Source organism: Mesoplodon densirostris, chromosome 16, assembly GCF_025265405.1.
Source record: "Mesoplodon densirostris isolate mMesDen1 chromosome 16, mMesDen1 primary haplotype, whole genome shotgun sequence".
NCBI classification, from domain to species: Eukaryota; Metazoa; Chordata; class Mammalia; order Artiodactyla; family Ziphiidae; genus Mesoplodon; species Mesoplodon densirostris.
In genome coordinates this window covers 64,744,136-64,763,642 of record NC_082676.1, presented here as the reverse complement: position 1 = coordinate 64,763,642, position 19,507 = coordinate 64,744,136, and the positions used below count along the sequence as shown (strand labels likewise).

Below are 19,507 nucleotides of genomic sequence, written 5' to 3'. Positions count from 1 at the left end.
GAGGGGCGACGGGCCCCTCGAAGGGACACCAGCCGCTCAGCTGAGCAGGACTTGAGGTTGATTTGTGTTTGTGGAGGTTCAGAGACACATCTGTGAGGGGCACGGAGCGAGAAGGTGCCTTGCCAGAGGCTCACAGATGTGAGGACTGTCTTGGTCAGAGGACGCTGACTTACGCTCCACACCATCGGACCCACTCCTGCAAATCATCCAGGCTTCCTAGAGTTGGGAACACCTAACTGAGGGGACAGATGGCTTCGACTGCTCTTGAACTCCTGGGCATGACCCTGGCTGTGCTGGGCTGGTTGGGGACCCTGGTGTCCTGCGCCCTGCCCCTGTGGAAGGTGACCGCCTTCATCGGCAACAGCATTGTGGTGGCCCAGGTGGTGTGGGAGGGGCTGTGGATGTCCTGCGTGGTGCAGAGCACCGGCCAGATGCAGTGCAAGGTGTACGACTCGCTGCTGGCGCTGCCCCAGGACCTGCAGGCGGCCCGAGCCCTCTGTGTTATCGCCCTCTTGCTGGCCCTGCTTGGCCTGCTGGTGGCCATCACGGGTGCACAGTGTACCACCTGCGTGGAGGATGAAGGCGCCAAGGCCCGCATTGTGCTCACCGGGGGGATCATCCTCCTCCTCTCAGGCATCCTGGTGCTCATCCCTGTGTGCTGGACCGCCCACGCCATCATCCAGGACTTCTACAACCCCCTGGTGGCTGAGGCCCTCAAGCGGGAGCTGGGAGCCTCTCTCTACCTGGGCTGGGCGGCGTCTGCCCTGCTTATGTTGGGCGGGGGCCTCCTCTGCTGCACATGCCCCCCGCCCCAGATCGACCGTCCCCGGGGACCGAGGTTGGGCTACTCTATCCCCTCCCGCTCGGGTGCATCTGGGCTGGACAAGAGAGACTACGTGTGAGGTGAATGTCCATGGAAGCCTGCTGCTTAGAACCTTGACCTTGTGCTGGATGCCCTGCCCTAATCCTTGCCTTCTACTGTCAATCCCTCCCACAGGTGAAACCCACTTTCCAGATGCTGGAGCCCAGCCCAGCTGCAGGGCTAGTCTCAGCCTGCCTGACAGAGTCTAGACCCTCCTCAGTGGGGTCCCCACCTCCATCCAGGCAGGGTGCCCTGGCCTGCCCCTGCTTCCCCCAATTTTCTCTCTTCTGCTCTCTTCTTCTTCAGGCTGGCCCTCCTCTTCCTCTGAGCCCTCCCCTGCCCCCAGAACCTGGGCCTCACCCAAAGGGCGTAGCTCCTTATGCCCTCCGTGGCCTGGAGTTGGTCCCTTCTGACCTGGCCACTACCAGCATCCAGAGGCCCAGGACAGGTCGTCTGGGAGCAGCCACTCCTCCAGGCCCAGAGGCCCTGCCCATCATCTCCCCCCCTCACCCCCACCTTTTGAGTAGGGAATAAATAGACCATTTGTAACCCGGCTCCTTTGATCTGTGGTTGGGCTGGGAAAACCTGATGGCCTCTCCTGGGTTTGTCAGGCCAAGGCCTGCTCCAGGTCCTGCCCAGTGGGTAACCTCACTCAGGCTACGCAAGGCACGGGGGCAACACAGGAGGTGACTTGTGCCCACCTCCTCCTGCCAGGCTGGCACTCAGCAGACCCCCAGCAACACCAAAGGCAAGTAACCAAACAAAACGTGCTTTATTTAGTAAAAACTGGTGAGTGTGGACAGGACATGGCAGAAGTGCACAGGGGCTGGGCATGGGAGGGTCAGGGGTCAGCACAGGGGGGACATGACTCAGGATGGAGGAGCCAGAGGTCAGAAGACTTGGAGGTGGGTGGGTCTTTGGTAACTTATCACCTGCTCCTCTAGAGGCTACATGTGGCTCAAAAGCCCCTGGGGGTTCCAGAGGCCTGACCAGCAAGGGAAGGCTTGTCTCTGCAGGCCTAGGGAGGCCCTACCTCCAGCAGCAGCAGCAACTCTCGGGGACAGGATGAAAGCACCTGGATAGCAAGCACCCTTCACATGGGGCCCAAAGCTCCAGGTTGGTCTCTAAGATCGGGGTGTCCAGGGTTGAGAAAGATCCAGAAACTCTGAAGCATCACCTCTTTGGCTCCATCATCCAAAGGTGAGGAACGCCAGTAGCAGAGCCCAGGTGGGTTATCAAATGGATTAACCACCGCCGCCCCCCCGCCCCGCCAATATAAAGCAAAAACAACACCAAAGCTGTCATGGATCACCATTGCCATGGCTCCAGCTCAGAGGGTTAGGCTCCACTCTCAAGGGAGCCCCCACTCCCCTTCCCGAATTAGACGTAATTCTTAGTGGGGTACTCAGAGGGACCCCGAGAGGCAGTATGCGGGGCTGATGCCGAGTATCGGGCCATATAATGGCTGGAGCCCCGGGACCCCCCAGAGGGGCAGGTGCAGCACAGTAGCCCCCCACCCAGCAACAAAAGGCCAGAAGCTGCCCAGCCCAGGTAGAGGGAGGCTCCCAGCTCCCGCTTTTGGGCCTCGGCCACCAGGGGGTTGTAGAAGTCCTGGATGATGGTGTGGGCCGTCCAGCACACGGGGATCAGGGTCAGGACTCCTGAGATGACAAAGATGATCCCAGAGATGAGCACCAGACGGGCCTTGGAGTCTTTGTCCTCCACACAGGTGGTGCACTTGGCCCCTGCGAGGTAGACCAGCAGGCCGAGCAGGACCACTAGGAGAGTGATGACACAGAGGGCTCGGGCCGCCTGCAGGTCCTGGGGCAGCGCCAGCAGCGAGTCGTACACCTTGCACTGCATCTGGCCGGTGCTCTGCACCACGCAGGACATCCACAGCCCCTCCCACACCACCTGGGCCACCACAATGCTGTTGCCGATGAAGGCGGTCACCTTCCACAGGGGCAGGGCGCAGGACACCAGGGCATTCACCCAGCCAAGCAGTGTCAGGATGATCCCCAGGATTTGCAGACCAGCAGAGGCCATGGCAAGGTTGAGGCTGAGGAGCTGCACTGCGGGACAGAAGCAGAGTAACATTAAGATCAGCTGGCCCAGCCCCTGGTTCCCAATGAATGCTAACCCCTGTGCCACATGCCATGGCCACCACACAAGACACCAAGAGTATGAACCCTGGGAATCAGGACACCGTGTCCTTTAACACGGGCAAGGCATGCTCCCTGAGCCTCATTTTCTCATCGGCAAAATGAGCATTTAATGCTTTAGTATTTTTTTTCCCCAGACAGGCACTGGTTTATAAGAGTGAAAAAGTAAGCAACCCAGTCCTAGTTGTTTTGAGTGCAAATGAAATATAAAGCCTATGCACATGCTCGCCCATGGCTTCAGCTACTTTGTGTACAAAGGGGCAAAAGGGATGAAACAATAGAATGCAGTTTTTTGGTGGTTTCCACAGGGTTAATGGGTGGTAGGTTTGCTGTAGCCGTGAGTTTCAGGCTTAAAACTTAGTTTTAACACCAAGAATAGAGATCCAAGTTTCCTCCCAGCACCCAACATAAATGTCCAAACCCTTCACCCCAACTTGGTTCTGTACCCCAAACAGGCAGTTGCCAGTTTGATCTTAAGATCTTGTGTACATAGTGGCCAGTCAGCCCTGGCCTTGCCTGCCACTGCCTGGCCCAAACAATCCCACCCAGTCAGACCCTGGATGGGGCAGGAGAGTTGGAGGGAAACAAAAACAAAAACAGCCCTCCCACCCCAAAGCACTTCCTTTCCCAAGGCCACCGGCTGCCTCCCTGGTTCCTGCCCTTCTGCCCTCCCCTAGGGGGCCACAGAGTAGACCCCCAAGGTTGGTGACATTTTTTTGTGTATTCTTGCCCCAAATGCCATCCTCTCAGGACACAACTTCCCTAAAAGAATTTACCACCTTTGGGGTCTGTCCAGTGAAACATCTCCTCTGGGGCAGCCCTGGCCCCCTCACATCCCACTTCGTGTTGGAGGTCGCCGCGGGGGATCCCTTCCGTTCAGGGTCCCGTTGTGGCTCTCCACTGCCCAAAGTTCCCGCGCACGGCTCGGACCTAAACTTAGCGCCGGTCCCACCAGGGTGGCCAGAGGGCAGACTCCACTCATTTGCACCCGCCCATAACCCGGGCCGAACTCATGACCTGGGGGGAGATAGGACGCGGGGGGCCTTACAGCGCTAATCCGAAACCCAGTGTCAGCCCTCCAGGACTCTGGCCGGGTTAGGGCCGGGGCCACACCAAACTAGGCACCCGGCACCTCTCCCTTACAAGAGTGTCCCTGCTCTCGACCCCTTCCCTCTCCACGCACTACAGGCTCGGCTCATCCGAGGGCGTCCCCTCCCGTTCTTGATCCCCATTTCCCTTCTGAGTCTGGCCCGAAGGAGGGTGTCCTCAGCCCCCCGGCCTGGAAGCCGCGCACCCTGGAGGGTTCTAATGGCGGCGCTAGCTGCAGGGTCCGCTCCCGCAGGTGAGGGGGAAGGGAGCCCCGCCCCAGAGGGAAGCGCAGGTGGGGGAGGGGCGCCTGGGTTTCGGTGCCTTTGTCCCCGGGCTGGGGGGAGGGGCGTTTAACCCTTCTGCCAAAGGACCCCATTAGGGCTTTGGTGCAGCCCCCCGCCCAGGGGCTCCTAGCCCTGGGTGGCTGCCGCCCAATCAGTTCATGTTCTTCACGCGCACCCCAGCCCAACTCCGCCACTCCCCCTGCCCCCCTATCTTCGAGGCACCTACCCCCTCCCCCACGACACGCACACTTCCCCCAGGCTCACCTGCGAAGGAGTCCACCTAGATTCGGAGTAGCAGGCGGAGTGCTGGGACTGGGGCGGAGGCGGGGGTCTTAAAGAGGCAATGACGTCACCGGACCACCGCCCAGGGGAGGGGCAGAGACCCCAGTCCACACCGCGGCGGACGCGCGAATCCCAACCTCGTCAGTGGGGGGCGCTCGAGCCTGGAGCCACTGCTCCCCCATCTGGCCCGCGTGCAGGGCATCAACTGGCAAGCAGTGGGTCAAGGCGCAGGGTATGGAGCCGAACATAGCTTGGGGCTCGACTCCGGAACTCACCTAACCTTCCCGAGCCTCACTTTACTCTGAAAAATGGACACAACAAGCCCACATTTTACTATGTAACTATGTCCTAAGGTAGAAATTAAAGGGCACAGTATTATTATTTTTGTTGTATTGTTATTATCATACCCTCGGGGCCCTTAAGAAACAGCTTTCTCTGTGCTGGGTTGTTTCGTTGTCAGATCCGCCCTCTCGCCCAACACGCACCTCCTGGGCTTCCGCACCAAGAAGGCAGGGCCAGATCTGCATCCCTTTGGCTTTCTGGCCGCTCCCGCGGCCAGACGGCGTTTGTTGAGCGAATGACTGAACTTAGAGGTCCGGGCGGGACCCGGCGTCTAGGGGTGGATCGCGGGGCGGGCAGAGGCTAGGGATCCGCCCCGGAAGGCGGGGGCGGGGCCGCTGCTGTCTGCCCCGGTACGCGGGCGGCCAGCGCAGACTGCAGTCGCCGCCCGACGAGCACCATGTCTCCTGGCCCGCTACGCCCGCTGCCGCGGCTCCTCGTGCTGGGGCTCGGGCTGGCGCTGCTGCGCGCCGCGGCCGGGGAGCGAGTGCCAGGTATGCCCGGCCCGGGCTGGGCGGGAGGGCGTGGGAGACGGGGCAATCCCAGGTCCGGGATCGGGGAGCCGTCACTGGGGGCCTAGAGGAGGGGGCAGAACTGGGGGGACTAGGCGGACATGGGGATCCGGGGTCAGGTGGTCTCCAGACACCGCGCTCCCTGGCCGGGACAGGTCCCATCTCGCTCCCAGCTTCATCCGTAGTCCGGGCCTCAGTTTCCCGCCTGTCCAACTTGGGGGGCGGGGGAGGCTTCGGTCCTGAGTCTGGACTCGGAAGTGGAGAGAGAAGAAAAGTTTGAGGGAGGGATGTCCCGTCCGGTAAGGTGGCACGCCCCCAGCCTGATCATACCGGGTCTGCCCACCCCCCTTGACCGAAGAGTTGGGGGGGTTGTTGAGAGGCACGGAGGTCTGTGCCCCCCATACCATGTGGGGTGCCCCCTTCCATCCGGTGACTTCAGTGCCCAGCTATGCGGGGGGAGGGACCGGGGTCGGGCCCGGTGCCCAGGAATGAGTCACCCGCCGGCGGCGGCGGGGGGGCTGTTATGGGGACCTGACCCCCTCCCCCCAGCGTCCCGCACTACGCCCCCCTCTCCCCCGCGCTGCCGTGTCCCGGTCGGGCCGTGCGGTCACCTGTGAGGAATGTGGAGGGAGGACGCCGGTGACTCACGTTATTCGAGCCGGCCGACCCTGACCTCAGCCCCAAAAATAGCCGCCCCCCGCCCCCCGCCTCTGACTCGCGGCCCCCTCCCCAGGCACCACCCCCTGCTCTCGCGGCAGCTCCTGGAGCGCGGACCTAGACAAGTGCATGGACTGCGCATCGTGCCCCACGCGACCGCACAGCGACTTCTGCCTGGGCTGTGAGTGGGGGCGGGGCCAGAGGCGAGCGGACCCCAGACTGGGGGAGAAGGTTGCTGGGTGGAGAGGGGAGCAGATCTGTGGAATTAATTGGGAGAGGCTGGAGTGAGGAAGGGGCTCTGACTGGGGTAGGGACCACGGTGGAAGAAAGGCTTAAGGCTCCGATCTAGGGGGCGGGGCTGGTCCCTAGAGGGGCGAGGTCTGACTTGGAGTCCCGTACCCAGGCGCTGCGGCCCCTCCAGCCTCCTTCAGGCTGCTGTGGCCCATCCTGGGGGGTGCCCTGAGCCTGGCCCTCGTTCTGGGGCTGCTTTCCGGATTCCTGGTCTGGAGACGGTGCCGCAGGAGAGAAAAGTTTACCAGTAAGTGTGTCCCCGCCCGCCCGACGGCCCCCCATCATTCCTCAACATCTCCCCCGCTCCTGATGCCCCTCTTCTTATCTTGCAGCCCCCATTGAGGAGACCGGTGGGGAGGGCTGCCCTGGCGTGGCGCTGATCCAGTGACAGTGAGCGCCCCCTGCCAGCAGGAGGCTGCGCCCACTCATCATTCATTCATTTATTCTGGAGCCAGCCCCAGCCTCCCAGACACAGCCAGAGCCAGGCTGCTCCAACCACAGGGGTGTGGAGGGATGGGGGACAGCGAATCACCTCTCTGAGGCCTGGGTCCAGGCTTCAGAAGGGTCTTCCAAGGTGTCTGACTGCCCTGACTCTGGCTCCAGAATAGAAAAGGAGACCCTGGCTGGCTCATGCCAGACAGCTGACACTAAGGAACCACAGCATTTGCACAAGGGTCCCCTCACCCCCACTATGGCCTGGGGGCCAGGCTGACCTGAGGGACAGACACAACATCAGGATCCACCCACTCAGATGTACTGAAATTCCACCACGGGGTCTCAGCCTGGGGGGCTAGGGACCTGTTCCTAACACTAGGGGGCTGGCCCTCTAGCAGGGCTGGCCCTAAGACACTGCCCCTCCAACCCCCAAAAGGGGGGAGATATTTATTTTGGGAAGAAAGTTTGGAGGGGGAGAGAATTTATTAATAAAAGAATCTTTAACTTTAAATGGTTTGGAGAGTGGCATGATCCCAGCCTGACTTCCCAGAGCTGGAGGGAGGAGTGAGTCAGCCGCGGGGGTGGGGGTGAGGCTCTGACTCACACATTCTCAATGCCTGAGCCCAGCCTGCCAGGACCTGGCCGTGCCCTGACTGTTTTCCAGGGAAGATCTTGAGGAGAAACTCCAGCATCCAGCACCCCTGCCCTTCCCTCCCCTTCCCAAAGGCCCTGGGTTCCACACTGAAGCCTTCATTTGCTCAGCAATCTTTATTCAGTTCTCTGGGGAGGGGACGGCTCCCTTCCCATGCTCCTGCGCCTCCCACCCCAGGGCTCCGTGGGGCTCAGTGTCCTCTGCTGGGGGAAGGTCCTGGTGCCCAGAGGCCTGGTCTGGAGGAAAAGCAGGGCAGCTGCCCCCTTCGTGGGAGTGCTGGGCTCCCCTGTTGTGGGGAAGAAGGAAGGTGGGCAGGGGCACTGCCCACAACACTCAGAGCTCCATTATGTCCCCAGCTGGGGTTGCAGGATAGTGGGGGGTGGGGGTGTCCCCCAGCCTCAGCAACCGGAGCGCCTCAGGGATCAGGTTCCCAGGGTAGCGCCAGAGAAGCAGCTCAGAGCAAGGGCTTCTGGAAGAGGAAATGACAGTCACGGCACAGGGCTGAGGCTGGACTGGCAGAGCCACAACCCACCTGGTACAGGTCCCCAGGGGCTCCTGGACTGCTGGCACCTTCCAAGGAGCCAAGTAGGGAAACAACAGAGGTTGGCTAGAAGCTAAAAATAGCAAGATGAGGCAGAGCCTGGAGACTGGCTCTGAGGGTTGGGTATGATCCTCCAGAAGGCCCAGCTAGTGGATTGTGGATCGTGCCTACCTGAGTGGGGGCAGAGCTGGGGGGAAAGCCATGGGGGGGCTGCAGTAAGGGTGGTCATTGTGCAGGCTGAGTCTAGAGAAGTGGGTGACCATGTTCTCCTCAGACAGGAACTGCTTGCGCAGGGGCTCCCTGGGGAGAGACGGGGAGGCAGGCAGCCTGGGATATTCAGAAGAGAGGTAGTCTGATGGGGACCTGAGGTGACAAAGGGCTTGTTGGGAGTCCCTCCCTGCCCCCAAACTCACTGCTCCTCCTCCAGGCGACGCTTGGTGCTCATGGGCACAGCTCCTCGGAGAGGGGAGCTGGGAAGAAAAGAGAGCCAGGAGCACTCCACCCTCTTGGACCCATCCCCAGGATCTGCCCAACTAAGCCTGCAGCGTCAGCCAGGAGCCCCCAGCCCAACCCTGTCTCAGCTGACGCCTAAGTCACCCCCTCTCCCAGACCATCCAGAAGCCTGCCTCGGAGTCTGTCCCGAGTCTGCAACCCTGTCTTAGCTCATGCCCAAGCCCTGCCGATAAACCCCACCGCGTATCATCCTGCAGACCAGCCCTGAGGGCCCAGCCAAAGCTCCTGGGCCGCCGGGCCAGGCCCACCCAGGGCCCCCACACACACCTCGCGTCCAGGCCTCGGGACGCCCCTGAGTCGGCCCGCGGGTCGCGCTGGGCCCGACCCTGGGGGCGTCGCTCCAGGGGTTGCTGCAAGATCATTGGGGTTCGGGGTCTTGCGAGCGGAGGGGTGGGATCCAGGCGACAGAGGCGGAGCCTCCGAGGGCGTGGCTCAACGCGTGGGGCGTGGCTTTAGGCGCGCGCGCGGGGCCAGGTTCCGCGCAGGCGCGGAAGACGGACGGCACGCGACTGGAAGGCGGGTCGGTTCAGCGTGGTAGGGGAGGGGAGGAGAGGTAGAGGAGGGGACCTGGGGTAGTGGCGTAGTGGCGTTGAGGAGGGCGCCACTTAGTGTTGGGACCTTCTCGGCGGTCACCTTCGCTCCTGGGACTCGGGTTACGCGGCGGCCGCCTTCACGCCGGCCCCGCCAGCGGTGTTCGGTAGGTGACGCGCCGCGAAAGGGAGGCGCTCGCCGGCACTTCCGGTCTCGTGAGGCTTCGTCGCGCGCGGAGCACTCTGGGACTTCTATTTCTCGATATGGAGCGAGCCATGCCGCAAGCGGTGCCTCTGGGTCAGGTGAGGGGAGCGCAATGTGCGGTGCCTTCTGGGGTTTGTAGTCCACATGCCCGGCTCCGAAGGGGCCGGCAAGGAGTCGTGCCCTCAAGACCTGTTTTGCGTGGGCTGTTGGTGGGACTCGGATTCTGACCCGAGGGAGGGAGAGTAACCCAGAAATACCTCAGGAAAGTCAGGATACGGATTAGGAGTCAGTACGTTTTTCTGTATTGGAGTAATAGAGCCACTTTTTTTTTTTTTTTTGCGGTACGCGGGCCTCTCACCGTTGTGGCCTCTCCCGTGGCGGAGCACAGGCTCCGGACGCGCAGGCTCAGCGGCCATGGCTCACGGGCCCAGCCGCTCCGCGGCATGTGGGATCTTCCCGGACCGGGGCACGAACCTGTGTCCCCTGCATCGGCAGGCGGACTCTCAACCACTGCGCCACCAGGGAAGCCCCTAGAGCCACTTTTTAAGTGGTTTCTCCGAGGCAGTCCTGTGCGAAGCTTTTTATATACAGTAGCTCATCCAGTCGTGACAAAATCTCCCGTGAGCTCCTTTTGACAGTTGAGGAAACCTGGAGGAGAGGCTGAGTCCTTGGTCAAAAGTTCCACTAGGCATCAAGCCTCAACTCTCCCCTTTCTCACCTCCTTCTTCGAGCCACCCCTGGGACTATATGGACAGGTGCCTGCTTGGTGGGCTATACAAAGGAGAACTGAGAAGTCAGTGCGGTGGGAGGCCGGACTGTGGCGGGAGGCCGGACTGCAGCAGGGGAAGCAGGAAGGAGTGTGTGGATCAGGGGTCCCAGACGCCCCAGACAGCCTTCATCCAGCCTCTCTCCACAGATGGAAGTATTTCAGGCCCTGCAGCGGCTGCACATGATCATTTTTTCCCAGAATGTCTCACCCTGTGGGAAGTTCCTGGCAGCTGGCAACAATTATGGGCAGATAGCCATCTTTAGGTACCCTTGCCCCTGCTCCCCACCATCCATTAGCTCTGGCACTTGGTCCTCCTGGGGCTGATGCCCCCTGCTTCTGACTCTCAGGCCCCTCTCCTTTCAGCTTGTCTGCTGCTTTGAGCTCTGAGGCCAAAGAGGAAAGTAAGAAGCCTATGGTGACCTTCCAAGGTGGGTGCAGGCATTGAGGCCAGCTTAGGGAACCCCCGGGTGGACGAGAGGAGCAGGACGGGGTCACTCGGGTTCTGTTCTTCCATTTAGCCCACGATGGACCCGTCTACAGCATGGTCTCCACTGATCGACATCTGCTCAGTGCTGGGGATGGGGAGGTGAAGGCCTGGCTTTGGGCAGAGATCCTTAAGAAGGTGAGTGTGGAGCTGGGGGAAGGGTGAGGTGCCCAGACCCAAAGAGAGCCTTTGAGGTCACCCATTGTTTTCCTCCATGAAGGGCTGTAAGGAGCTGTGGCGTCGTCAGCCCCCATACAGGTGAGCCAGGCCCGTGTGGGCAGAGGGCATGTGGGGGTGAAGGTACTGCCTCACAAGAGCTGATTCTGCTTTCCCTCTCCCAGGACCAGTCTGGAAGTACCTGAGATCAATGCTTTGCTTCTCGTCCCCAAGGTTTGAGCCCTTTTTAATCGGGGCTCTGCCCTGCCCTGTTTTGGGCCCAAATTTTAATCCTTCCCCTCTCCCTGTTCTGACTTGACATTCTCTTCTGACCCCATCCTGCCTTCTTCTGCAGGAGAATTCCCTCATCCTGGCGGGGGGAGACTGTCAGCTGCATACGATGGACCTTGAGACGGGGACCTTCACAGTGAGAGGGCTGTGGAACTGGAGTGGCAGGGGCAGGGTGGGGGAGCAAGGGCAGCAGCATCTTGTCCTGACACTGCCCCTCTCCCTGCAGCGGGCCCTCTGGGGCCACACGGACTACATCCACTGCCTGGCACTGCGGGAGCGGAGCCCCGAGGTGCTGTCAGGTGGCGAGGATGGGGCCGTGCGGCTTTGGGGTAAGGGAATGTCTGATTGGAGGGAAAGATGGTGGTAAGGGAGGTTGGGGCAAAGAGGGTACTTTTTATGGTTCTTCCCCCACAGACCTCCGCACGGCCAAGGAGGTCCAGACAATTGAGGTCTACAAGCATGAGGTGAGGGCGCACCCCATGCTCTGTCCTTCTTCCTTTCTGGGCATCTCCTGTGTCTTCACCTCCTCCTCTATTCTCCTCCTCCCTCCCAGGAGTGCTCGAGGCCCCACAATGGGCGCTGGATTGGATGTTTGGCAACTGACTCCGACTGGATGGTGAGCTGGGCAGAGTGCAGGATGGGGTGGCAGCTCTGGGCCCTGTCCAGCTGAGGGCCTGTGGTTCACGGCGGCTGGGGACCCCCACCTTTCTGCCCAGGTCTGTGGAGGTGGCCCAGCACTAACCCTCTGGCACCTTCGATCCTCCACACCCACCACCGTCTTCCCCATGCGGGCACCACAGAAGCACGTTACCTTCTACCAGGACTTGGTGAGGCCCTCTGTCTTGCTTTTGATAGCCCTGCCCCGCTTCCCCTGCAGCCCTGAACCCTGAGGCCCCTCCTTGTCTTCCACAGATTCTATCAGCTGGACAGGGTCGCTGTGTCAATCAGTGGCAGCTGAGCGGGGAGCTCAAGGCCCAGGTGCCTGGCTCCTCCCCAGGGCTGCTAAGCCTCAGCCTCAACCAGCAACCAGCAGCCCCTGAGTGCAAGGTGGGTTCAGCAAGGGGCAGTGGGGATCCTGGGAGGCCAGGGCGTGTGGGCAGGTCAGTCACTCCCTTCTTGCCTCTAGGTCCTGACAGCCGCAGGCAACAGCTGCAGGGTGGATGTCTTCACCAATCTGGGCTACCGAGCTTTCTCCCTGTCCTTCTGACCTCCAGCAACACCCGCACCTCCATCTCAGGGGTTTGGAGTGGTTTGTTTTTTTCTTTTTATTATACTAATAAAATTTTGGGCTTTTTTTTAATGTGCTTTTTTCCCAAGAATGGAGGCCAAGTCGGTGCAATGATTTATATATTATTCTGTCTGAGCTTGATACATAAATACCCACCCTCACCTCTGTCCTGGAGCATGCCGGGGGCCAGGGGGCTTAGTCCCTGGAAAAGATAGACCTATATAGGTTCGAAAAACAGCTCTGCCACACCTGCCCCTGCCACCCACCTGGGGTCCCTGGCCCCCATAGCTGGCCCCTGCTCCCGGTGAGCCCTTGCCCAGCCCCTTGGGGTGGAGAGGGCACCAGCCACCTTTGGCAGACAGTCGGGGCCCGTCGCTCCGTTGGCCAGAAGAGGAAAGTGAGCCAAAGAGGGCAAAGGTGGCCCCCTCCACCAGGCGCTCAGGTCCTTCGGAAGAGGTTGCTGAAGAAGCCGCCGGCGGGCCCAGGGCCGAGGCGTGGCTGGGCGCGGCTCGGGGCGGATCCAGCCGCACTCAGCTCTTTCTGGCGTTGTGATCGCAGCTGCTGTCCGATGACCACCTGCATGTCGTCCTGCGGGCAGGGCGGCCGGGCCGGCGGGTTGGGTCAACGTTCGGCCCCGCCCCCGCCGGTCCCGCCCCGCCGGCCCCGCCCCTCACCTGCCAGGCCTCCAGCTCTTGCGTCAGCGCCACCTTCTGGCGTATGGTGCGAAGCAGCTCCCGGGAGAGGGAGTCGCGCTCCAGAGAAACGCGGCCGAGCTCTAGGGCCAGTTCCAGCGACCTGCAAGAGAGAGGGGCAGAGAGCAGCTCCGAGGGCGCTGGGGCCTCAGCGAACAGTGGTGGTTGGGGGCTCCTGGACCCAGGCGGGAGTGAGGCCGCTAATACCGAAACCAGGGAGGTTAGGGGGCCCTTGCATCAGAGTGGGGACAATTATAGCACTCGCGTGAGGGAATCCGAGACCCAGAAAGGCCAGAGTGTCCTGGGGGCCTGTAGCCCCCCCGGGGCGGTGGTGGATGGTGGCAGATGCTCACTTGTTCACGGCCTCGTCCCGATCCGAGAGGGCGCCGCTTAAGACCTCCTCGGGATCCTCCTGCGCCCGCAGTTCCTTCTGCCTTTGCAGCTCCTCCCGCAGGGACTGTAGCTCTTCCCGCTGCAGCGCCACCTGCGGAGAGGGTAAGGTGCAGAAAGGCAGGTAGACCCCTGAGTGTCCCAGCTCTTGCTCTTCCAGGCAGCCTGGACTCCAGCTCGCCGCCCTCCCGCCCCTCCCCCACCCCCATCCCCGCCTGCTCCACAAACAACCCAGACAGCTGTGGTCCTGTGCTGGAGATGAATCTTCTGAGCGCCTAGAGGGGTGGGGTTGGTCGGGGCTAGATGGGTGGTATAAGCCTGCAGGAAGGATGCATGGAGAAGCATTGGGAGGTGGGACCAAAGGGGCAGTGTAGTCCAGGAAGTCTTCCTGGAAGAGGTGACATACAGGCTGGCTCTTCAAACATGATTGCAAGTTTTTTGGGATGAAGGGCTATCCAGGTAAAGGGGAATTCGTGGGCAAAGGTTCGGAGATGTAGATGGGAAAGAGAAACTGACATTGAGAGGGGTTTTGCGTTCAGTACTATGCTCCCCCCACCTCATCCTGCAACCGGACCACTTCCGCCGCCTTCTCTTCCAGTATCTCCGCTGGGCTCAGGGATGCTCGCTTCCTGGGAGGCTCCAACCTCTCCTCCTGGGGCGAAGGCTGGTGGCTGGATGCCTCTTGGGTCTCCGGGGACAGAGTGGCCTGTTCACCAAAGAAACTGGTCAGTGCAGTGTCGAACCTCGTGGGGAAAAAAGGAGGGGCGGAGTCTGCAGCCCTCCTGGATGGTACGTGTGGGGGCTGGTGGGCCGAGAGCTCACCAGAGCATCTCCGCCTCTGTCCGCGTTCTGGTCTTGGTCCTTGTCGCTGTCGAGGCTATGGGCAAGCTCTAACTGCAGCGAGGCTCCTGAGATGTTGGCGTCCTGGAGGCGCGACTCCTCCTCCAGCTCCGAGACCCGCCGCTGCAGCCTCCGCAGCGCACTCAGTGCCTCCCCCGCCTCGGAGCGCGCGAGTTCCAGCTGCGACCAGCCCACCACAGAGCGAAACAAGGGCGGTCAGCCAGATGCTCCCGCCACCGGCATCCCGCAGCCGGCCCACAGGGGGCGCCGGCGCGCCGCAGAGTCAGGCAGCCCCGCGCGTCCGCGCAGCCCATCGCTGAAGTTGGCTCTCACTCCCGGATCGCTGGGCTGCCTTGGGCCGCGCAGTTCCCTCGGCAGACACCGATTTCCTCCCCTATAAAGCAGGGCGCCGATAGGCGCCCCGGCTTCAAAGTTTCCCATCACCCTCCCTCCAGTCTCACCCCACCAGGTCACCTCGAAAAGCCCCACCCCCTCCCCCGACCATACCGGTCTACCTTCTAACTCTCACTAATGCTGTCATCCAGCATTGACTGATCCTTTCTTCTAAGCTGGGCAATGTGCTGAGTGTCTCACACCCTTACCACAGCCATGTACCATTACCATCCCATCTCACAGATGGGGAAACTGAGGCTGGTGTTCCACAATAGTAGGAAGGGACACTGAAATAAGAACCCAGGTAATTTGACCACAAAGTGCAAACTCCTGAGATCTCAAACATCAAGCCATACTGCCTCTTTTCGTTTCCTTTCTTCCATTTTCACAGCCCAGACCTGGTCCAGGCCCCTATCATCTTTGCCCTGAGTTCTGGCCTCAGCCCCATCCCTGGCCTCCCAGATGCCAGTCTCTGATGCATTCTAAGAGTACTGCCCCTGCTCAGTAGCTTATGGCTCCCACTTGCCCTTGTGCTAATGCCTGTGCTCTTCTGGTCCAGCTGTTAGGGCTCCCAGTGACCCAGGTCTGGTGTCTTCTCCCAGGAAGCCCTGAGGCAGTGGCCAAGGCCCCTGCTGGATGCACCTGCCCACCCCAACCCTACTAGTCACCTCCAGACTGTGCTCCTGCCTCTCCCGCCGTAGCAGCAGCAGCTCCTCATGGGTTGCCTGTAGCCTGCCTTGGCCCTTCTCCACCTCCTCACACAGACCTCGAATCTGGGCCTCCAGGTCCTGTCGGCGACTCTGGAGCATCTGATTCTGGGGAAAGGCCTCAGAGCTGGAGTGGAAGGGCTAGGCCAGGCACAGACAGCCCCCAGCCAGCCTTCCAGGCTCAGTAGACCCAGCTGGCACTCACCTCCCCCTGCAGACACTCCAGCCGTGTCCTCAACTCTGCCCCAGCCAAGGCTTGAGCCTGGCACTGCCCCCGAAGTCTATCCAATTCTCTCTGAAGCTCCTGCTCAGTCTGGGAGGCCTGAGGGTGGGGAGAGGCAGTGGAGCCCTCAGCTGGCCCAAGCCGCAACACCAAGCCCAGTGCACCCACTCCCACCAGGACCCAGGTGTCTGCCCCTCCTTGCCCAGGGACCCGGGGTCAGGGCCGTCCCACCTGGGCCAGCTGCTGGCTGAGCCGGAGGTTCTGTTCACTGAGTTCACTGAGGGCGCGTGCCCGCTCCCGTCCGCTGTCCTGCTGCTCAGAACGCTGCTCCCCCAGCTGGGCCCGAAGGGCCTCCACGTCCCCCTCCAGCTCCACAGTCCTGGCCTCCCACTCGGCTCCCCGGGCTGCCAGGCCTCGGCGGAGCTCATGGTTCTCCTGCTGCAGCCGCTGTGGGGGCCGAGACAGAGGGTAGAGACAGGGAGAGGTGAGACTGGAGGGGACGCAGGGAGACAGACAGAGACCCAAAGAAAGTCCAAGGAGGGTCTGAGACAGGCCTGAAAACCAGAAACATGAGAGAGCCGGGGAGGAAGTGGGCAGAGGGCAAGACACAGCCTCAGACAGTAGAGGAGGAGAGGGAGCAATAGAGAGAAGCTTCCAGGAGGGGCTGACCCTGGGCCAGAGTTGGGCGGGGCTCCCTGATGCCCACTCACCTCTGGCTGCCACCAGGGCTTCTGGACCCGAGGGCATAGGCGCCTCTGTGGCGCCTGAGTCTGGCAGAATTGAAGCCTCGTCCCATGGCCTCACACACCTGCCTTCCAGGGGCTCTGGAGGTTCGGCCTCTGCCCAGCCTCTCTGCTGGGTCCCTCTCCCCCAGCTCCTCCTGGCCAGCTCCCTCTAATTATCCCTGGTCAGCCACACCCTGGCCCCAGGCCTCTGCCTGCCCTCCCCCAAACCTGTCTAACCAGCAGGGGGGTGCTCCTGGCACACCCAGATGCCCAGCTTGTGGAGGCAGGCAAGTCAGGGGGCCAGCGTCTCCCGCCTCCCCGTCATAGACTCTCCACGCAGGAAGGTGAAGCTAACCACAGCTGCTACAATGATTAGCAGGCATTCCTGCCAGGGCCTGTGCTAGCACTTTACCTATATTATATTATTTTATTTACTCCACGAGACTTAGACTCCTTAACATCCTCATTTTACAAATGAGGAAACTGGGCCTCAGAGAGATTAAAAGCCTTGCCCAAGGACACACAGTGAGTTAGTGGAGCCGGGATTCTAACCCAGGCAGCCAAGCCCTTAACCAAATACTGTGGGGGCAACACAGCTCTAGGATGGAGCCCACAGGTTCGGGGTCCGATTGTCCTGGCCGTTGTCCTGCTCCGCTGCTGCTTTGTGGTAAGGCAAGTTCTGTAATATCTCCAAGTCCCATCCATTCATCCAATATTTCCTGAGCTCACCCCGTTTTGGAGTCTTTGTCAGCAGTAAGTGAGACCACCAAGTTCCGTGCCTGAAGCAGCTTAGAGTCCAGAGGCAAATGGACACACGCTTGAACCAGGTAGTTTCAGAGGGGGGACATTAAGAGCTCTAAAGAAACCCTGAGAAGTGATGAAGAGGAGTGGGGTGGGGTGGGGGCTCCTTCAGGAGGAAGTGATGTCTGTTGACTCCTGCAGGGCAAGAAGGAAGAAGGCTACAGCAAGGGACAGCAAGTGCAAAGACCCTGAGGCAATAAGCGTGTGTTGCTCAGGGAACTGAAAAAAGGCCCCCTCTGAGGAGGGACTGCGTGGCTGAGATGACTGACGTCAAGGAGATCACATGGGGAGGAGTTTTGGTTTCATTCTAAATGTGAGGGGGAGCCACTGAGAGATTCTGGGCAAGGACTGAAATGATCTGATTTGCAATTTTTTTTTTTTTTTTTTTTTTTTTTTTTGCTGTACGCGGGCCTCTCACTGCTGTGGCCTCTCCCGTTGCGGAGCACAGGCTCCGGACACACAGGCTCCGCGGCCATGGCTCGCGGGCCCAGCCGCTCCGCGGCATGTGGGATCCTCCGGGATCGGGGCACGAACCCGTGTCCCCTGCATCGGCAGGCGGACTCTCAACCACTGCGCCACCAGGGAGGCCCTGATTTGCAATTTTTGAAGATCCTTCTGGCTTCCGCATGGAGAAGGGGCTGAGGGGGCAAGAGTGGAAGCTGAGGACTAGTGAGGAGGCAGCTGCAGTGTCTGGGGCAGATGATGGGGCTGCGGCCAGCTTGGAGAGACGATGAGAAGTGGGTAGATTCACAATTAGTTTCGAAGAAGAATCAACAGGGCCTGCCAGTGTGGGAGGGAGAGGTCACAGAGATGTGCAGGCTCTGGTCCTATGGCGGGAAGCTGGGGTGGGGACAGCAGGGGATGGGGTCATGGAATCTAGTGCCACTTATGTTGAAATGCCCATTAGGTGGCCAGGTGGGGAGGGTGTGGGGCTGACGACATGGATACAGGAGTCAGTGGTGTCCAGGGTGTTTAGGGGACCAGATGTGACCCCCAGGGTGAGAGTGTGGCTGACCACAGCCTGGGCAGAGGGAACTGTTCATATCTCCCAGAGCTGGGTGAGAACTAACCGAGATGATGCATGGAAAGTGCTTAGCCCAGAGCCAGGCAGGGAGAGAGCCCAGGATCTGTTGGCTGGGATCCTGCAATACTGCTGAGGAGACAGACCCAAGATTCAGAGAGGTCCAGCAGCTTGCCCAAGGTCACACAGCCAGGCAGGGATCTGAACCCAGGTCCTGTCTTGCCCTCAGAGCCCATGTTCTTAACCACTGGGCAACACTGCCAGGGAGGCTGGTCCCAGACCTGAACTGCTGTTCCGGAGGCATCCCGCTGCCTGGCTTTCCCCTGCCTGGTTCCTCCCCTGTCCTCCATCCCCCCAGCCCTGCCCTCCGCTGTCAGCTCACTTCCTCATGCTCAGAGTGCTGGGCGCTCAGCATCTCCAGCCGCTGCTGCAGCTCCTCATTGCGCTCCAGAAGCATCTTGCCAAGCTCTGCGGCCAACAACAGGTCTTTCTCCTTCTGCTGCAGCTGCAGGGCCAGGTCCTCGGGCTCCTCAGGCCTTGGGCCCCCTCCCAGGAATGAGTCCCGCCGCTCCAGCACGAAGGGGAAGAAGCCCTCATTGCTGCTGGGGGAGGTGCCCCCGGAGAGCAGCCCGGATGGGAAGCTGGGCCCTTCTGGGGAGCTCATGGTGCTTGCAGTGTCTGTGGGGACAGGCAGGTCTGTGGGGAGAGGTAGCTGCATGACACTCTACACCGCAGCCCAAAGGGGTTCACTGCCCCGCCCCCACACACACACACACACTGGCCAAGACGTGGCTCTCCTGCAGTTCTTCACCTGCCTACTGGCCCTCTCGGTTCTGCAGCCAGGGCCTCCCTGGGCCATAAAGGGTTAATGATCTGTGTCTTGGCTGTCCAGCTCCGTTAATGTCCCCAGGGTAAACTGAGTCAGGGAGAAGCAGGAAAAGAGCTGTCCAGCCTTCTGCCTCTGGCAGATGTTTTCTGCTCCCAGGAAACCTTCTCCCAGTGCTCCAGGGCTACACACCACCCCAGCGACAGTCCCCACCCCCCTCTTCCCAGGACCCAGCTGTTCTGGCTCCCAGCCTCTTACCAGCTGGGAAACTCTTCCCAGAACCCAGGTTCTTGGGACTCAGGACTCTGCGATGAGTCCAGCCTCTTCTTCCAAGAATACAGGGCCTGGGGAACTTATGTGTCCTGAGCCCTTAGCCCCCAGAAATCCAGCACCCTCCCCTTCCAGAAGCCCAGGCCCAAGTTCCCAGCCCCCCAGCCCTCCTGGCCCTTGTTTTCCTATTTTCTCAGGTCCCCATCCTTCTGAACTTAGGTGCCTGGACCCTCAGCCCACCACTTCTGGATTGCTGGCCCCAGTCCCCCAGTTTCCAGGCCCTGAGCGGGCGGGCGGGCGGGCCTGCGAGGTAACAGGTTGTGCCGGCACTGCCGCC

General features: G+C 60.9%; 6 protein-coding genes across 14 annotated transcripts; 3 read left to right on the top strand and 3 right to left on the bottom strand.

Annotated features, from left to right (window-relative positions):
- The first annotated feature begins 248 nt into the window (after positions 1-248).
- On the top strand, positions 249-902 carry CLDN9 (claudin 9). Its single transcript, XM_060079513.1, has one exon. The coding sequence runs from the start codon at positions 249-251 to the stop codon at positions 900-902; it is 654 nt and encodes a 217-aa protein (XP_059935496.1).
- A 713-nt stretch (positions 903-1,615) lies between these two features.
- CLDN6 (claudin 6) lies at positions 1,616-5,271 on the bottom strand. 3 transcript variants are annotated; one of them, XM_060079511.1, is made up of 3 exons: positions 5,087-5,270; positions 4,662-4,980; positions 1,616-2,934 (listed from the first exon to the last, which is right to left on the bottom strand). In XM_060079511.1, the coding sequence occupies exon 3, from the start codon at positions 2,906-2,908 to the stop codon at positions 2,243-2,245; it is 666 nt and encodes a 221-aa protein (XP_059935494.1). In that variant the 5' UTR covers positions 2,909-2,934; positions 4,662-4,980; positions 5,087-5,270; the 3' UTR covers positions 1,616-2,242. The 3 variants fall into 3 exon arrangements, with proteins under 3 accessions (XP_059935494.1, XP_059935495.1, XP_059935493.1); XM_060079512.1 differs by lacking the exon at positions 4,662-4,980 and having other exon boundaries at positions 5,087-5,271; XM_060079510.1 differs by having other exon boundaries at positions 4,662-5,270.
- A 99-nt stretch (positions 5,272-5,370) lies between these two features.
- On the top strand, positions 5,371-7,424 carry TNFRSF12A (TNF receptor superfamily member 12A). Its single transcript, XM_060079520.1, has 4 exons — positions 5,371-5,512; positions 6,264-6,368; positions 6,591-6,725; positions 6,811-7,424. The coding sequence occupies exons 1-4, from the start codon at positions 5,419-5,421 to the stop codon at positions 6,864-6,866; spliced, it is 390 nt and encodes a 129-aa protein (XP_059935503.1). The 5' UTR covers positions 5,371-5,418; the 3' UTR covers positions 6,867-7,424.
- Positions 7,425-7,675: 251 nt separating this feature from the next.
- On the bottom strand, positions 7,676-9,336 carry HCFC1R1 (host cell factor C1 regulator 1). Of its 5 annotated transcripts, none has more exons than XM_060079514.1 (4): positions 8,887-9,336; positions 8,520-8,576; positions 8,278-8,433; positions 7,676-8,034 (listed from the first exon to the last, which is right to left on the bottom strand). In XM_060079514.1, the coding sequence occupies exons 1-4, from the start codon at positions 8,979-8,981 to the stop codon at positions 7,899-7,901; spliced, it is 444 nt and encodes a 147-aa protein (XP_059935497.1). In that variant the 5' UTR covers positions 8,982-9,336; the 3' UTR covers positions 7,676-7,898. The 5 variants fall into 5 exon arrangements, with proteins under 5 accessions (XP_059935497.1, XP_059935500.1, XP_059935498.1 ...); XM_060079517.1 differs by having other exon boundaries at positions 8,278-8,406; XM_060079515.1 differs by lacking the exon at positions 8,520-8,576 and having other exon boundaries at positions 8,278-8,469.
- On the top strand, positions 8,346-12,354 carry THOC6 (THO complex subunit 6). Of its 3 annotated transcripts, XM_060079507.1 has the most exons (13): positions 8,346-9,452; positions 10,271-10,386; positions 10,487-10,551; positions 10,642-10,745; positions 10,828-10,865; positions 10,949-10,997; positions 11,119-11,190; positions 11,281-11,383; positions 11,469-11,518; positions 11,608-11,670; positions 11,771-11,881; positions 11,967-12,101; positions 12,181-12,354. In XM_060079507.1, exons 1-13 carry the CDS (start codon positions 9,414-9,416, stop codon positions 12,259-12,261), a joined length of 1,026 nt encoding a protein of 341 aa, XP_059935490.1. In that variant the 5' UTR covers positions 8,346-9,413; the 3' UTR covers positions 12,262-12,354. The 3 variants fall into 3 exon arrangements, with proteins under 3 accessions (XP_059935490.1, XP_059935492.1, XP_059935491.1); XM_060079509.1 differs by lacking the exon at positions 10,271-10,386 and having other exon boundaries at positions 8,989-9,316; XM_060079508.1 differs by lacking the exon at positions 10,271-10,386 and having other exon boundaries at positions 8,991-9,452.
- A 366-nt stretch (positions 12,355-12,720) lies between these two features.
- BICDL2 (BICD family like cargo adaptor 2) lies at positions 12,721-18,738 on the bottom strand. Its single transcript, XM_060078914.1, has 9 exons — positions 18,457-18,738; positions 15,759-15,974; positions 15,510-15,626; positions 15,266-15,412; positions 14,187-14,384; positions 13,921-14,070; positions 13,328-13,458; positions 12,957-13,077; positions 12,721-12,870 (listed from the first exon to the last, which is right to left on the bottom strand). The coding sequence occupies exons 1-9, from the start codon at positions 18,736-18,738 to the stop codon at positions 12,721-12,723; spliced, it is 1,512 nt and encodes a 503-aa protein (XP_059934897.1).
- Positions 18,739-19,507: the final 769 nt, after the last annotated feature.

Coding starts and splice junctions, on each gene's coding strand:
- CLDN9 (XM_060079513.1), top strand. CDS start 249: ATGGCTTCGACTGCTCTTGAACTCCTGGGCATGACCCTGGCTGTGCTG.
- BICDL2 (XM_060078914.1), bottom strand. CDS start 18,738: ATGAGCTCCCCAGAAGGGCCCAGCTTCCCATCCGGGCTGCTCTCCGGG. Junction 15,975..18,456: donor AGCACTCTGAGCATGAGGAA/GTGAGCTGACAG, acceptor CGGCCCCCACAG/CGGCTGCAGCAGGAGAACCA. Junction 12,871..12,956: donor AAGAGCTGGAGGCCTGGCAG/GTGAGGGGCGGG, acceptor CCCTGCCCGCAG/GACGACATGCAGGTGGTCAT.
- HCFC1R1 (XM_060079514.1), bottom strand. CDS start 8,981: ATGATCTTGCAGCAACCCCTGGAGCGACGCCCCCAGGGTCGGGCCCAG. Junction 8,577..8,886: donor TCCCGAGGCCTGGACGCGAG/GTGTGTGTGGGG, acceptor TTTTCTTCCCAG/CTCCCCTCTCCGAGGAGCTG. Junction 8,434..8,519: donor CGTCGCCTGGAGGAGGAGCA/GTGAGTTTGGGG, acceptor TGAATATCCCAG/GCTGCCTGCCTCCCCGTCTC.
- CLDN6 (XM_060079512.1), bottom strand. CDS start 2,908: ATGGCCTCTGCTGGTCTGCAAATCCTGGGGATCATCCTGACACTGCTT.
- THOC6 (XM_060079507.1), top strand. CDS start 9,414: ATGGAGCGAGCCATGCCGCAAGCGGTGCCTCTGGGTCAG. Junction 10,552..10,641: donor GCCTATGGTGACCTTCCAAG/GTGGGTGCAGGC, acceptor TCTTCCATTTAG/CCCACGATGGACCCGTCTAC. Junction 11,882..11,966: donor TTACCTTCTACCAGGACTTG/GTGAGGCCCTCT, acceptor TGTCTTCCACAG/ATTCTATCAGCTGGACAGGG.
- TNFRSF12A (XM_060079520.1), top strand. CDS start 5,419: ATGTCTCCTGGCCCGCTACGCCCGCTGCCGCGGCTCCTCGTGCTGGGG. Junction 6,369..6,590: donor CAGCGACTTCTGCCTGGGCT/GTGAGTGGGGGC, acceptor TCCCGTACCCAG/GCGCTGCGGCCCCTCCAGCC. Junction 6,726..6,810: donor CAGGAGAGAAAAGTTTACCA/GTAAGTGTGTCC, acceptor CTTATCTTGCAG/CCCCCATTGAGGAGACCGGT.